This window comes from Salmo trutta, chromosome 5 (genome assembly GCF_901001165.1).
Source record: "Salmo trutta chromosome 5, fSalTru1.1, whole genome shotgun sequence".
Classification (NCBI taxonomy): Eukaryota; Metazoa; Chordata; class Actinopteri; order Salmoniformes; family Salmonidae; genus Salmo; species Salmo trutta.
In genome coordinates this window covers 57,842,776-57,858,100 of record NC_042961.1, presented here as the reverse complement: position 1 = coordinate 57,858,100, position 15,325 = coordinate 57,842,776, and the positions used below count along the sequence as shown (strand labels likewise).

General features: G+C 41.2%; 1 protein-coding gene across 1 annotated transcript in view; it reads right to left on the bottom strand.

Annotated features, from left to right (window-relative positions):
* The window catches only part of LOC115194993 (collagen alpha-5(IV) chain), a 51,458-nt gene extending 37,043 nt beyond the window's left edge, over nucleotides 1-14,415 (bottom strand). Inside the window, exons 1-15 of the mRNA XM_029754894.1 lie at nucleotides 14,359-14,415; nucleotides 14,129-14,188; nucleotides 13,893-13,982; nucleotides 13,758-13,802; nucleotides 11,366-11,410; nucleotides 8,299-8,361; nucleotides 7,374-7,427; nucleotides 7,249-7,275; nucleotides 7,000-7,080; nucleotides 6,655-6,717; nucleotides 2,016-2,051; nucleotides 1,691-1,732; nucleotides 1,387-1,479; nucleotides 395-448; nucleotides 17-118 (exon numbers count right to left, since the gene is read on the bottom strand). Coding sequence (XP_029610754.1) covers nucleotides 17-118; nucleotides 395-448; nucleotides 1,387-1,479; nucleotides 1,691-1,732; nucleotides 2,016-2,051; nucleotides 6,655-6,717; nucleotides 7,000-7,080; nucleotides 7,249-7,275; nucleotides 7,374-7,427; nucleotides 8,299-8,361; nucleotides 11,366-11,410; nucleotides 13,758-13,802; nucleotides 13,893-13,982; nucleotides 14,129-14,188; nucleotides 14,359-14,415 — 912 coding nt within the window. The remainder of the gene's footprint in view (nucleotides 1-16; nucleotides 119-394; nucleotides 449-1,386; nucleotides 1,480-1,690; nucleotides 1,733-2,015; nucleotides 2,052-6,654; nucleotides 6,718-6,999; nucleotides 7,081-7,248; nucleotides 7,276-7,373; nucleotides 7,428-8,298; nucleotides 8,362-11,365; nucleotides 11,411-13,757; nucleotides 13,803-13,892; nucleotides 13,983-14,128; nucleotides 14,189-14,358) is intronic.
* Nucleotides 14,416-15,325: the final 910 nt, after the last annotated feature.

The window sequence follows — 15,325 nt, the reverse complement described above, 5'->3', positions numbered from 1 at the left end:
TGTGCGTAGAACTCACAGGGAATCCAGCAGGACCTGGGTCTCCATCCTTCCCTGGTTTGCCCCGTTTACCTGCTTCTCCGTTTTCTCCTTTCTCTCCCTTCAAACCACCAGATGAACCCTACAAACCCAACATTTGTCAGACACACACAACCATTGATTGACTGATTTGATTGATTGATTGATTTGATAGAATTGTTATAATAGGTTCTTGCATTATTCAGACGCCCAACCCACACGGTCTTATATGACACTGGTGATTCATAGAGCACATTATTTACAGTGTGTTACAAAATATAGGTGTATAGAAACACAGATAAAAACGTAGATATACAGTATGATAGATACTGAGTAAAAATGTAGATATATAATATGATTGATAGTGAGTGATACTCACAGGGGGTCCAGGATAACCAGGATCACCAGGTGGACCAGGTAAACCTTGATCACCCTGGCAACGAGAAAAGAAACAACAATAACAAGTTGTTGTTAACAAGAAATAAGAAGAAACCAAATGTTTTCATCAATAGTCAAGAATCAAAACAATGTCAATAAAGACTTATCTAACCTTTCAAAGAAATAAACAAAACAGTTGTAAGAATACAATAACTTTCACAACACAGTACCAAGAGATATAAAGGTTAAGTCTTGTAAATGTACGTTTTGATAACGAGGATAAATGCCACCCTCTACTGGTCATTATGAGAGTTGCATTTATAGGGGAATAAAAGGCGTGATGGAGCTCCCACCTGGTGTTGAAACGTAATAAAACACAAGGCCCAGTAGCTTATAGCTTTACACTTACAGCTGGCCATTTACATTACATGTCATAACAGAAGTTACTGGGCCAGTCCAGTTACAGCAGGGGTTCCTAAAACGTTTACTGGACACAACCCCAAACTGACACTAGAAAATCACAGGGACCCCCACATGGAAAAATTATATTCACAGGTCTCACAAGCTGCCCCAACTCATAACAATGACAGGAAAGTGCATTCTAGTAGTGTAAGAGATCCTTAGCTGACACTAAAAGGTTGTATTCTACACCCATTTGAAGATAAAAAAGTTCTTAATTTGTTTAAGATTTACAGGGGGTCCCACATGGGTTCCTGACCTCACGTTTGGGAGCCACTGAGTTACAGCCAAACATGAGCACACGAATGGCTGTCAGTTTACATGACATGTCATAATAGAAGCTACGAAGCCACTATTGATGTTCATCAAGTTCAACAAGTGACAGTTAAAAAGCTTGTGACGATCCAGAGGATACTATGTTTATACAGATCCTCTATTTCAGTAATTCTGTGTAACTCTATGGAGTTTCTGAGGTAAAAAAAACTGAAGGAATTCCTGATCAATCAGGTGAAAATGTGTAACGTAGGACATTACCGTCTCTCCTTTCTGAATACTCGACACTGAGGGTCTTGTTTGCTCCCCAACTTGTCCTGGTGGTCCGGGAGGCCCCTGCAGACCTGAATTACCCTACACACACGCACGCACACACACACACACACACACACACACACACACACACACACACACACACACACACACACACACACACACACACACACGCACACAGACACACACACACACATCAGTATTGAGGAGTGCCATTCGTTAGCACCCATTGATGACAGTCCTTCACTTGCGGTTCCTACCTTATCTCCTTTGGGACCTTGGAAGTTCCTACCTTATCTCCTTTGGGACCTTGGAAGTTCAACCCCATGTTTCCCTGTTGGAGAAGAACAAGAAGAACATAATACTGTCTTCAAATCAAATCAAATTGTATTTGTCACATGCTTTATAAGCAACAGGTGTAGACTAACAGTGAAATGCTTACTTACAGGCCCTTCCCAACAATGTAGAGAGAAAGAAATTATAACACAAGGAATAAATACACAATGAGTAACGATAACTTGGTTATATATACGAGGTACCAGTACCGAGTCCATGTGCAGGGGTACGAGGTAATTGAGGTAGATATGTACATATATTCAGTGTGGAAAGCAACTCACCTTAGGACCAGGAAGACCAGGAGGCCCGGAACGACCCTACAAAACGGCACACAACTTTATTAACAACTGAGTAACAACACATTAACAACTTTATTAAGAAAATATATAACTATTGATAGAATAATAAAATGTAATAATGATGCAAACTACGTTGGATCAGTTCTTACCCAGTTAGCACATAACGTTCTGAGAACTATATGTTTCTTAGGTGGGAATTTCAGTACTTTAGCATAACGTTCCTACAGGTTTCCTCATGGTTCTATTTATAGCAATGTTCTAAAATTGTTCAGAGAATGTTAAGTAATGTTAAGTAATAACGTTTTTCTGTGGGAATTTCAGTACTTCAGCATGATGTTTTCTACATGTTTCCTCAGGGTTCTATTTAAAGTCATGTTCTCAGAACATTAAGAAAACTTTCCATAAAAACCTCAAGAAAACATTAGTAACATTCAATGAACATTCTAAGAATGTAATTTCAAAACATATACATTGCATTCTCAGCATCGACAAAACTCTATCTATCTTGTTAAGTGTGTTCAGGTGTGTTGGCCCCACCCATTAATATCACAACCGGTAGTGATTGGGAGTCCCATAAGGCGGTGCACAATTGGCCCAGCGTTATCCAGGTTTGGCCGGTGTAGGCCATCATTGTAAATAAGAATTTGTTCTTAACTCACTTGCCTAGTTAAATAAAATGTTTAAAAAATGTAAATAAAAAATATGTATTGGCCACATCTGATCTGAAAGAGTGCTTGTTTCCATTGAAATGGGGTCTGTTTGAATAGACAAAAAAAAACACTGCACTAGTTAAAAAAACACTGCATGCTAACTCAATCCTGGTGGTGCAGTGGGGTGGATTCCATGAATAGAGAACAGAAGATCATAGGTTTGAATCTCAGTGATGCTGTGCTAAAATAAAAATAATTGTGTTTGCATGATTAATGCCTAAGCAAACTAATGTATATGTGTGATTTGAGTTCAAAACAGTTAGCTTAAGGTAAAAGTCTTATTCAAGCATTAACTTCAAATAACCTATAATTTCCATTCCCAGAATGTTAATAAAATCTCCCAGGAACACTTTAATGGAACCATAGAAAAACATTCTAAGAACCTCCATGTGTCACGTGCTGACCAGTAAAGGGGTCTATTTGTTATTGTAGTTTGGTCAGGACGTGGCAGAGGGTATTTGTTTTCATGGTTTTGTGTATGTGTTTAGATAGAGGGATATTTTGTGTAGAGTGTTTCTGGGGTTTATTGGTGTAAGTGTCGATGTAGAGGGGGTAGTTGATTTAGGTGGTTCGGGGTATGTGTGTATTGTAGAGGGGTATTTGATTTATGTGTTCCAGGGTGTTGGGTATGTTCTTGTGTTTGTATTTCTAAGGGGCTGTTCTAGTTTTGTATTTCTGTGTTGGCCTGGTATGATTCTCAATCAGGAACAGCTGTACTTCGTTGTTGCTGATTGAGAGTCATACTTAGGTCGCCTGTTTTCACCTGTTAGTTTGTGGGAGATTATGCTGTGTATAGCTTTGTGCCTTACCGGCCTGTTATTCGTTGTTGTGTTTGTTTTGGGTTTTTCCTTCTTTGTCCCAATAAAAGAAGATGAGTGTACATATTCCCGCTGCGTTTTGGTCCTCTCCTTACGACTATCGTGACACCTTGCAACCAAAAACGTTCGTTCCCACAACTTCCAAGGAACCAAAAGTGCTAGCTGGGATGTAACTGAATGTCTAGAATTAGAAAAAATTTCTAACTTCTAAAAGTTGGCCCAATTCTTAATATTCGGCACTGACAAACACCACTGGAAGTCACATGTCTGGGCCAGTTTGCCTGGGGACAAGTCTGAGACCAGTCCCACAAAACATACTGGATGTCACAGGTCTGGGAACAGTTTGACTGTGTAAAGTTCCTCAGATCATGGATGTTACAGGTCTGGGAGCAGTTTCACTGTGTAAAGTCGCTTGGAAAATACTGGACGACACAGGTGATGAGCTCTAAAGCAAAGTCTCACAACTCAATTGTTGGATGAAAACTGTTTTCATCCCCTCCCAAAAGATCGAATGTGTAGATAATTGGACAGGGTTTTTAACTCCTCTAGCTCCACAATGAGATTGGGTGCAGGCCAGGCAGCAGGCTGTTAGCCAGCCTGCCAGCTTAGTGGAGTCTGCCACTAGCACAGTCAGTGTAGTCAGCTCAGCTACCCCCATTGAGACCATGTCTGTGCCTCGATCTAGGTTGGGCAAAACTAAACATGGCGGTGTTCGCCTTAGCAATCTCACTGAAATAAAGACCTCTTTCATTCCTGTCATTATTGAAAGAGATTGTGATATCTCATATCTCAAAATAGGGCTACTTAATGTTAGATCCCTCACTTTGTGATTGGCGTGACTGAAACATGGTTCAAGCCTGATGAATTTACTGTGTTAAATGAGGTCTCTGCTCCTGGTTACACTAGTGATCATATCCCCCGAGAATCCCGCAAAAGCGGAGGTGTTGCTAACATTTACAACAGCAAATTTCAATTTACAAAAAAAAAGACAGATTTTTCCATCTTTTGAGCTTCTAGTCATGACATCTATGCAGCCTACTCAATCACCTTTTATAGCTACTTTCTGCAGGCCTCCTGGGCCGTATGCTCACTGAGTTCCCTGAATTCCTATCAGATCTTGTAGACATGGCAGACAATATTCACATTTTTGGTGACTTCAATATTCACATGGAAAAGTCCACAGACCCACTCCAAAATACTTTCAGAGCCATTGTCGACTCAGTGGGTTCTGTCCAACATGTCTCTGGACCTACTCATTGCCACAGTCATACTCTGGATCTAGTTTTGTCCTGTGGAATAAATATTGTGGATCTAAATGTTTTTCCTCATAATCCTTGACTATCAGACCACCATCTTATTACGTTTGCAACCACAACAAATAATCTGTTCAGGCCCCAACCAAGGATAATCAAAATCTGTGCTATAAATTCTTGGACAACCCTAAGATGCCTAGATGCCCTTCTAGACTTCCTCCATCTAACCAAGAACATCAGAGTACAAAAATCAGTTAACCACCTAACTGAGGATCTAAATTTAACCTTGCGTAATGCCCTAGATGCAGTCGCACCCCTAAAAAACAACAACATTTGTCACAAGAAATTAGCTCCCTGGAAATTCCCGAGCCCTGAAGCAAGCTTCCAGAAAATTGTAACGGAAATGGCGCTCCACCAAACTAGAAATCTTCCGACTAGCTTGGAAAGGCAATATCGAAGAGCCCTCACTGCTTCTCGATCTTCCTATTTTTCCAACCTAATTGAGGAGGAAAAGAACAATCCAAAATTAACTAAAAAGCAGCATTCCACAAGAGAGGATGGCTTTCACTTCAGCCGTGATGAATTCATGAACTTCTTCGATGAAAAGATCATGATCATTAGAAAGAAAATTACGGACACCTCTTTGAAGCTGTGTGTTTCTCCAAAGCTCCGTTGTCTTGAGTCTGCACAGAACTGCCAGGAACTAGGATCAATGGAGAAAATAGTCATGGCCTCTAAACCTTCAAGCTGCATACTGGACCCTATTCCAACTAAACTACTGAAAGAGCTACTTCTTCAGTGACCACAGAGAGTCAGGACACCCGTTTAACATCCCATCTGAAAGACAGCACCCTACACAATGGAATGTCCCTAATCACTGCCCTGGGGATTTGAGATATTATTTTTTAGACCAGAGGAAAGGGTGCCTCCTACTGGCCCTCCAACACCACTTCCAGCAGCATCTGGTCTGCCCATCCAGGACCAACCCTGCTTAGCTTCAGAAGCAGGCCAGCAGTGGGATGCAGGGTGGTATGCTCCCTCTAACTCTCTCTCTCTCCCTCTCTCCTTTCCCTCCGAGAGGACCTGATTCCTAGGACCATGCCTCGGGACTACCTGGCCTGATGACTCCTGGCTGTCCCCAGTCCACCTGGTCGCGCTGCTGCTCCAGTTTCAACTGTTCTGTCTATGGCTATGGAACCCTAACCTGTTCACCGGATGTGCTACCTTGTCCCAGACCTGCTGTTTCGACTCTCTCTCTCTCTCGCAGCCAACTGACATTTACTCCTGAGGTGCTGACCTGTTGCACCCTCAACAACCACTGGGATTATTATTTGACCCTGCTGGTCATCAATGAAAGTTTTAACATCTTGAAGAATAATCTGGCCTTAATGACCATGTACTCTTATAATCTCCACCCAGCACAGCCAGAAGAGGACTGGCCACCCCTCAGAGCCTGGTTCCTCTCTAGGTTTCTTCCTAGGTTCCTGCCGTTCTAGGGAGTTTTTCCTAGCCACCATGCTTCTACACCTGCATTGCTTGCTGTTTGGGGTTTTAGGCTGGGTTTCTGTACAGCACTTTGAGATATCAGCTGATGTAAAAAGGGATTTATAAATACATTTGATTGATTGATTGATTGAGGTCTGGGACCAGTTTGACTGTGTAAAGTCCCTCAGAACATACTGGATGTCACAGGACTGGGACCAGTTTTATTGTGTAAAGTCCCTCAGAACATACTGGATGTCACAGGTCTGGGACCAGTTTGATTGTGTAAAGTCCCTCGGAACATAACGGACGAGTGCCGGTTGTCAATAACATGATTTGGGGTGTTACTGTACTGTACCTCATAACCTTTGGGGCCGGGAGGGCCGGTAGGACCGGGCAATCCCGAGGGGCCTTGGTCACCCTAGAAACAAGACAGACACCACAAACGTTACACAATGACTTCTGGGTTGAAAGACACAGGTTTACATCTCCCATAATGGTTTACCATTTGTTTGATTGATTGATTCTGAAAATCCAAAAATGAGCAATATATTATATTAGACTACTATTTGATAAGACCAATCACTTGACAAAGTCTAATTAAGGTTTTCTGTTATATCTGTCTGAATACAGACTTTAGAATTGTAGGTCAGTTAAAATCAGTTAAGTTCAAAGTGGGTCTATGGTTCTATAGAATACTCACAGGAACTCCAGGCAGGCCAGGCAGACCTACACCTCCATTCTGTCCGAAACGGTCAGCTGTGATGACATCACCTGGGTCTCCCTGTAGAGACAACCGGAGGTTAAAGTGGAACCCATCACACATTGGGGTCGTATTCATTAGTGTACTCCGTAGCACGTATTAGATACACTGTTGTTTCCTAGTGAATTGTATGAGCCAGTACTTAATCTAAAGAGGACAACAGTTTGGCGGGACAAATATAGTAGTTACCTTTTGTCCTGGAAAACCAGGTGGACCCTGAAGAGGGAGACGAGAAAAAAATGGATACATTTTAAAGTCTCATTAGTTTAATCTTCCAAATTTTCTCAGAGAGACATGAGAGAGAAGGTACTCACCAATCGACCCTCCAGTCCGGGGAAGCCTGGACTTCCAGGGAATCCTCGCTCACCCTAAGAAGAGATAGAATTAAAGCTGCAATACAGTATGTGACTTTTTGGGCAACCTGACCAAATTCATATAGAAATATGAGTAATAGATATGTCATTCTCATTGAAAACAAGTCAAAGCAGCGGTAGATGTGTTCTATGTGGGCTATTTCTATGTTTCCCTGTTCTTAAGTTTTGTTTTTGCATCTTTTACTTTGGGTTTTGTACACCAGCTTCAAACAGCTGAAAATACAATATTATTGTTTAAGGAAAATATATTTCACAGCAGTTTAGATTGTACAATGATTCTCCACTCAATGACTGCTTGTTTTGTGAAATAACCTGAAATTAGGCAAACTACTACAATGTTAGCAACCAGGAAATGGTGGAGCAATTTCTGCATATTGCACCTATAATAATTTTAATTTTGCATCAACAGTCTCCAGCCCATTGGTTACTTTGCCAATATGCTATATGCTTTGACTCAGCAGCCTTAAAAGCACAGATAATAGCAGAGTACTGTCATCTAGTCGGCCAGGTGTTATACAACACCACAGATAATAGCAGAGTTCTGCCATCTAGTGGCCAGGTGTTATACAACACCACAGATAATAGCAGAGTTCTGCCATCTAGTGGCCAGGTGTTATACAACACCACAGATAATAGCAGAGTGCTGCCATCTAGTGGCCAGGTGTGATACAACACCACAGATAATAGCAGAGTGCTGCCATCTATTGGCCAGGTGTGATACAACACCACAGATAATAGCAGAAGGGTGCCATCTAGTGGCCAGCTGTGATAGAACAGTTTCAGTCCAAATTCAGTCTAACCCGTGTTCCCTCAGGACTTGACAGAGTTGTATCACTGTCAGTCAGTTGTAAAAATAGTAACCCACCTTTGTCCCGTTGCAGCCTGCAGTTCCTTTGGGGCCTGGGGGGCCGTCATGTCCCGGGAGACCCTGCAGGAGAACACAGACAACAGGAAGTCACACATCACACAGGAAGTGAGGTTACACAGCGATGCAGTACGGAACATTCAGATAAAATGTATGGTGTAGAACCATAGAGAATGATAGATGCCTCTAGTGGCCAAAAGGCTGTCTTAGCATAGGCAGCGCCATTGAGGGCTTCCACCATTTTAATGTAGCCAAATGGGTGGGACTTATAACTTCATTGGCTGATCCCTCCTGGTGACCCTGTTTCTCTCATGTCCAACCGGGTCATCAGGAAGGATCAGCTAATCGCGAAGAAGACAATTGATTACTTAAAAATGTAGATTGCCTCAATGGCGCTGCCCATGCTGTCACAGATGCAATATTGGCACAGATACAAAGATGAGTCCTCTATCTATCTCTATGTGTACAACATAAATCATTGTTGTAAGATTAAATATGGAATCGTGTCAGTTCTATTCATTATATGTTCTATCTGCTCCCTTGATGCCATGTGATGTTAATAAGAATAGCCAGTGATAGTTCAGTAAAGGTTAAACCGTCTCTCTACCAGAAGGGCTAGGCTATATAGATAAGCTAGGCTGTATAGATAAGCTAGGCTATTTAGATAAGCTAGGCTGTATAAATAAGCTAGGCTGTATAGATAAGCTAGGCTATATAGATAAGCTAGGCTATATAGATAAGCTAGGCTGTATAGATAAGCTAGGCTGTATAGATAAGCTAGGCTGTATAGATAAGCTAGGCTATATAGATAAGCTAGGCTATATAGATAAGCTAGGCTGTATAGATAAGCTAAGCTATATAGATAAGCTAGGCTATATAGATAAGCTAGGCTGTATAGATAAGCTAGGCTGTATAGATAAGCTAGGCTGTATAGATAAGCTAGGCTATATAGATAAGCTAGGCTATATAGATAAGCTAGGCTATACAGATAAGCTAGGCTATACAGATAAGCTAGGCTATATAGATAAGCTAGGCTATATAGACAAGCTAGGCTGTATAGATAAGCTAGGCTATATAGATAAGCTAGGCTGTATAGATAAGCTAGGCTATATAGATAAGCTAGGCTATATAGATAAGCTAGGCTATACAGATAAGCTAGGCTATATAGATAAGCTAGGCTATATAGACAAGCTAGGCTGTATAGATAAGCTAGGCTATATAGATAAGCTAGGCTATATAGACAAGCTAGGCTGTATAGATAAGCTAGGCTATATAGATAAGCTAGGCTGTATAGATAAGCTAGGCTATATAGACAAGCTAGGCTGTATAGATAAGCTAGGCTATATAGATAAGCTAGGCTATATAGATAAGCTAGGCTGTACAGATAAGCTAGGCTGTATAGACAAGCTAGGCTATATAGATAAGCTAGGCTATATAGACAAGCTAGGCTGTATAGATAAGCTAGGCTATATAGATAAGCTAGGCTGTATAGATAAGCTAGGCTGTATAGATAAGCTAGGCTGTATAGATAAGCTAGGCTATATAGATAAGCTAGGCTGTATAGATAAGCTAGGCTGTATAGATAAGCTAGGCTATATAGATAAGCTAGGCTGTATAGATAAGCTAGGCTGTATAGATAAGCTAGGCTATATAGATAAGCTAGGCTATACAGACAAGCTAGGCTATATAGATAAGCTAGGCTATATAGATAAGCTAGGCTATATAGATAAGCTAGGCTGTATAGATAAGCTAGGCTGTATAGATAAGCTAGGCTGTATAGATAAGCTAGGCTATATAGATAAGCTAGGCTATATAGATAAGCTAGGCTGTATAGATAAGCTAGGCTGTATAGATAAGCTAGGCTGTATAGATAAGCTAGGCTATATAGATAAGCTAGGCTGTATAGATAAGCTAGGCTATATAGATAAGCTAGGCTATATAGATAAGCTAGGCTGTATAGATAAGCTAGGCTGTATAGATAAGCTAGGCTGTATAGATAAGCTAGGCTATATAGATAAGCTAGGCTGTATAGATAAGCTAGGCTATATAGATAAGCTAGGCTATATAGATAAGCTAGGCTGTATAGATAAGCTAGGCTGTATAGATAAGCTAGGCTATATAGACAAGCTAGGCTATATAGATAAGCTAGGCTATATAGATAAGCTAGGCTGTATAGATAAGCTAGGCTGTATAGATAAGCTAGGCTATATAGATAAGCTAGGCTATACAGACAAGCTAGGCTATATAGATAAGCTAGGCTATATAGATAAGCTAGGCTATATAGATAAGCTAGGCTGTATAGATAAGCTAGGCTATATAGATAAGCTAGGCTGTATAGATAAGCTAGGCTATATAGATAAGCTAGGCTATATAGATAAGCTAGGCTGTATAGATAAGCTAGGCTGTATAGATAAGCTAGGCTGTATAGATAAGCTAGGCTATATAGATAAGCTAGGCTGTATAGATAAGCTAGGCTATATAGATAAGCTAGGCTATATAGATAAGCTAGGCTGTATAGATAAGCTAGGCTGTATAGATAAGCTAGGCTGTATAGATAAGCTAGGCTGTATAGATAAGCTAGGCTATATAGATAAGCTAGGCTGTATAGATAAGCTAGGCTGTATAGATAAGCTAGGCTGTATAGATAAGCTAGGCTGTATAGATAAGCTAGGCGTATAGATAAGCTAGGCTGTATAGATAAGCTAGGCTATATAGATAAGCTAGGCTGTATAAGCTAGGCTATATAGATAAGCTAGGCTATATAGATAAGCTAGGCTGTATAGATAAGCTAGGCTGTATAGATAAGCTAGGCTATATAGACAAGCTAGGCTGTATAGATAAGCTAGGCTATATAGATAAGCTAGGCTATATAGATAAGCTAGGCTGTATAGATAAGCTAGGCTGTATAGATAAGCTAGGCTATATAGACAAGCTAGGCTGTATAGATAAGCTAGGCTATATAGATAAGCTAGGCTATATAGACAAGCTAGGCTGTATAGATAAGCTAGGCTGTATAGATAAGCTAGGCTGTATAGTAAAAAGTGACAAATAAAAGTAGGAAACTCACTGGAATTCCTGGTGTTCCGGGGAATCCAGGCAGTCCGGGAGGTCCCTGTGGGAGGAACAAGGACGATTAATCAATAAGAGAGGAGTCTGGGGAGGTGAGGACGGCTTATAATGATGAATGGAATGGAGTGAATGGAATGGTAGGGTAACAAGTACATGGAAATCAGGTATTTGATGTGCTTGACACCATCCCATTGATTCCGTTCCAGCCATTAGTATAAGCCCGTCTTCCCCATTTAAAGTGACACCAGCCACCACTGATCAATAAAATACTTTGAGAAATGGTACATCATACACAGTGGTGTAGTGCAGCGCTGTCTCACTTCTTTTCAATTTGAGAATACACAGAGCTGGTAAAACTATTTCTGGAAAATATATTCTGAGAAATTCTAAATAACTATATTTAATTACCACTAACATTCAATGAAAAACAATAGAATACATTTTATTTTTTTAATAATATGTATAGCTGCCTAGAGGTAAATTATGATTTCTTCCCAGTCTTCTCTCTGGCGGTGGGGAGAATGAGAAAGAACTATAGGCTAGGTGTATGCACTGCGAAGGCCAATCACAGGCTTGACCACTTTGGCCAATCAGAACATTAAAATAAAAAAAATCTAAATTCACTGTGTGTCTGCCTTGATGTTCATAAAACTCCACCCCTCTTGGCTCAGAGCCATGTGACCACTACTTGGTTATGGCGCCAAGGACTCCCAAACCAGAGTGGTCACCACAAAGCCCAAAGAGGCTGACCCTCTCTGGATGTTGCTGTAGCCCTGCTTGAGATAGTTAGCCTACATTGGCTATTGGTTGAGAAGCAGGGCCCGTTCTAGCCTGGTTTGTCAGGGTGGGAAAAGGGAAATGTGAATTCGGCCAAATTGGAGGTAATAATGCATTTTGGTTATCGTTTATTTAGATGTGTGAATACACCACACCAGAAGCTTGATTTTCTGACTGTTTTAAAAACAAATTCCTGCAATTTTTATGTACACTATTTGGTCAATTGATTTGATAGCATGTTTAATCTATGCAAATACATTTTATGAATTGATAGTTCACCTCTGTTTTATTTTATTCTGCAATAGGCAATATTGTAACCATGTGTTCAAGCTAATCAAATCAAAGTTTATTTATGATACATTGTGTAAGCTACACAATACATTGAAATGCCTACTTGCATTAAAGCTCTCATCGCAAATAGTGCAATGATATTAAGCTGTATGTATTTGTACTTACATTAGGCTATAGCCTACAAATAGCAGTACCATGTAGTCATAGGCCTATTAGGCTATAGCCTACAGCAAATTATTGTTGTTTGTTCCTGAACTGGCCGAATTGCAGAGCTATCCTTCTTCAGCTATCCATCATTGCAAGATCTTGTCGCTGTTCTTTCAGCACCACGAAGTGGCTCCAGTCGCTTAGAAAGGACATCTCATCAAGGCCTGTTGACTAATAGTCCTGCTCATCACTTAGTATTACAAGTAGAAGATTATCACTTCTCACAACGGGGCTTGTTCAAAGATGAATCAATGTCTTGCAAGATCCCATAACAGAACCGAATATAATAGCGTACATAGCACAGTAAACCTATAAAGATAATGTTACATCAAAAACACCCCCTCATTTCTAATTATATTTTAGGATATGGTTAACTGAAGCTTGATAGTCACATTTTTCTTCTCATGTGGCAAAAACCCAACAGCGCAATCCACTAGGCAGGATAGATGCTTTGACTGAAACAAAATACAAGAAAATCTACTGGTTTGTTAACACCGTCTGCTCTAATTCACTGACGAAACAGTACTTCAAGAAGACCTGAACTCATATTCCCATGAAATTGATTGAGATCAATCAAATGGTTGGCATGGAGATGCAGTTGTGACGTTTCACCCGTAAAACGTGAATAACTATCATTCACGACTGACAGTGATGATGGCCTATTTGGAGATGAGGTAACCTATGCCTAACTTGGTGTTTGAGGGTATTAAAAATAGAACATTTTCTTTAGACAATAGGTGTGGGCATAGGCAGACGTCACCACTGGAGGATGCATTATACACGTATTAATGATATACGACTCAATTGGCCACATCTGTCCGTACAAATTTTGATCGAGGAGATTATGACGTGATTAAAAAAAAATGTTTATAAAAAAAGCGCGCTCCCTCACATAAAAATAACGCGCTACACCACTGATCGTACATTCACATCAGAAACCAATAAGGTTACTTCCCGTTTGTCTTGGAGTGAAAGGAGGACGTCTGCTGGGCTAAGGTGAGTACTACACTCTAGAGAGGGCTGTGTACTGGGCTGTGCTGTACTGGGCTGTGCTGTACTGGGCTGTACTGAACTGGTATACGGAGTGAGACGTGTGTGTGGGTCAGGTTACTCACTCTTATCCCCTTTGGACCTCCAGTCCCTGAAGGTCCGTCACTACCCTGAGAGAGAGAAGAAGATGGTGTCTAAATTCACTGATATGGTCAGGTATGATGTTTCTCCTACAACAAGATCCAGGAAGGACCTCCTACCTTCTCTCCTCTGCCACCGATGGGCCCCTCAGGTCCGGGGAACCCCGGTACGCCCAGCTGACCCTGTAGTCCTGGTAAACCCCTTTCACCCTGTGGAACACAGAACACAAAGGCATGACACCTCTTCCAATGCATATTGCACACGGACAAAACAGTCATTACAAATCAGATCAGGAAATGATGTGTTATGGTTGTTTTGTACAGTAGGTTAGTGTGTGTGTGTATTTCACTCTCACCTTGACTCCTTTCACTCCGCTGCAGTCACACCGTGATCCCGCTGCACATCCATGACACGCCTGTGGGACGGAAAGAAAGAGATGGAGAGGGAGTGAGGAGAAAGAGTGAGAGAGGGGGGAGAGGATGGGGGGTAGAGAGAGAAAGAGAAAGCGAGAGAGAGAGAGTATGTTAGACAGATGCTCATGTGTTTGTCATTTCTCAGACAGCTTAGTGTAGTAGAGGTCTATACCAGGGGTGGGCTACTCCAGTCCTCCAGGGCCTGGTTGGTGTCACTCTGTTTCTCCATCCCTAGCAAACACAGCTGATTCATCAAATGTCATTCTAAACTGAAGATAAATAATGAGGTGATTATTGGAGTCAGGTGTGTTAGCTGGGGCAAAACTGACACCAATCTGGCCCTGGAGGACTGGAACTGACCACCCTGTTCTAGAGGGTAGGAGACTGCAGTAAATAGTCTGAGCACAGGGTCTGAGGTACAACACAGAGACAGTGATGATATACACACACACACACACACACACACACACACACACACACACACACACACACACACACACACACACACACACACACACCACACACACACACACACACACACACACACACCACGACCCCTACGGTAAACTGCTAATAACTCAAGACCTGTGAAACACACCAACAACCCCTGTTAATGTGAACATTACACTATACTATAACATACTACAAAATACTACACTACACTTTACAGTGCAATGGGAAAGTATTCAGACCCCTTGACTTTTTCCACATTTTGTTACGTTACAGCCTTATTCATCTATATACACACAATACCCATAATGACAAAGCAAAAAAAGGTTTTTATACATTTTGCAAATTTAGAAAATAAAATAAACAGAAATATAACATTTATATAAGTATTCAGACCTTTTACTCAGTACTTTGTTGAAGCACCTTTGACAGCGATTACAGCCTCGAGTCTTCTTGGGTATGACACTACAAGCTTGGCACACCTGTATTTGTGAAGTTTTTCCCATTCTTTTCTGCAGATCCTCTCAAGCTCTGTCAGGTTGGATGGGGAGCATCGCTGCACAGCTATTTTCAGGTCTCTTCAGAGATGTTCGATATGGTTCAAGTTCGGGCTCTGGCTTGGCCACTCAAGGACATTGAGACTTGTCCCGAAGCCACTCCTGCATTTTCTTGGCTGTGTGCTTAGTGTC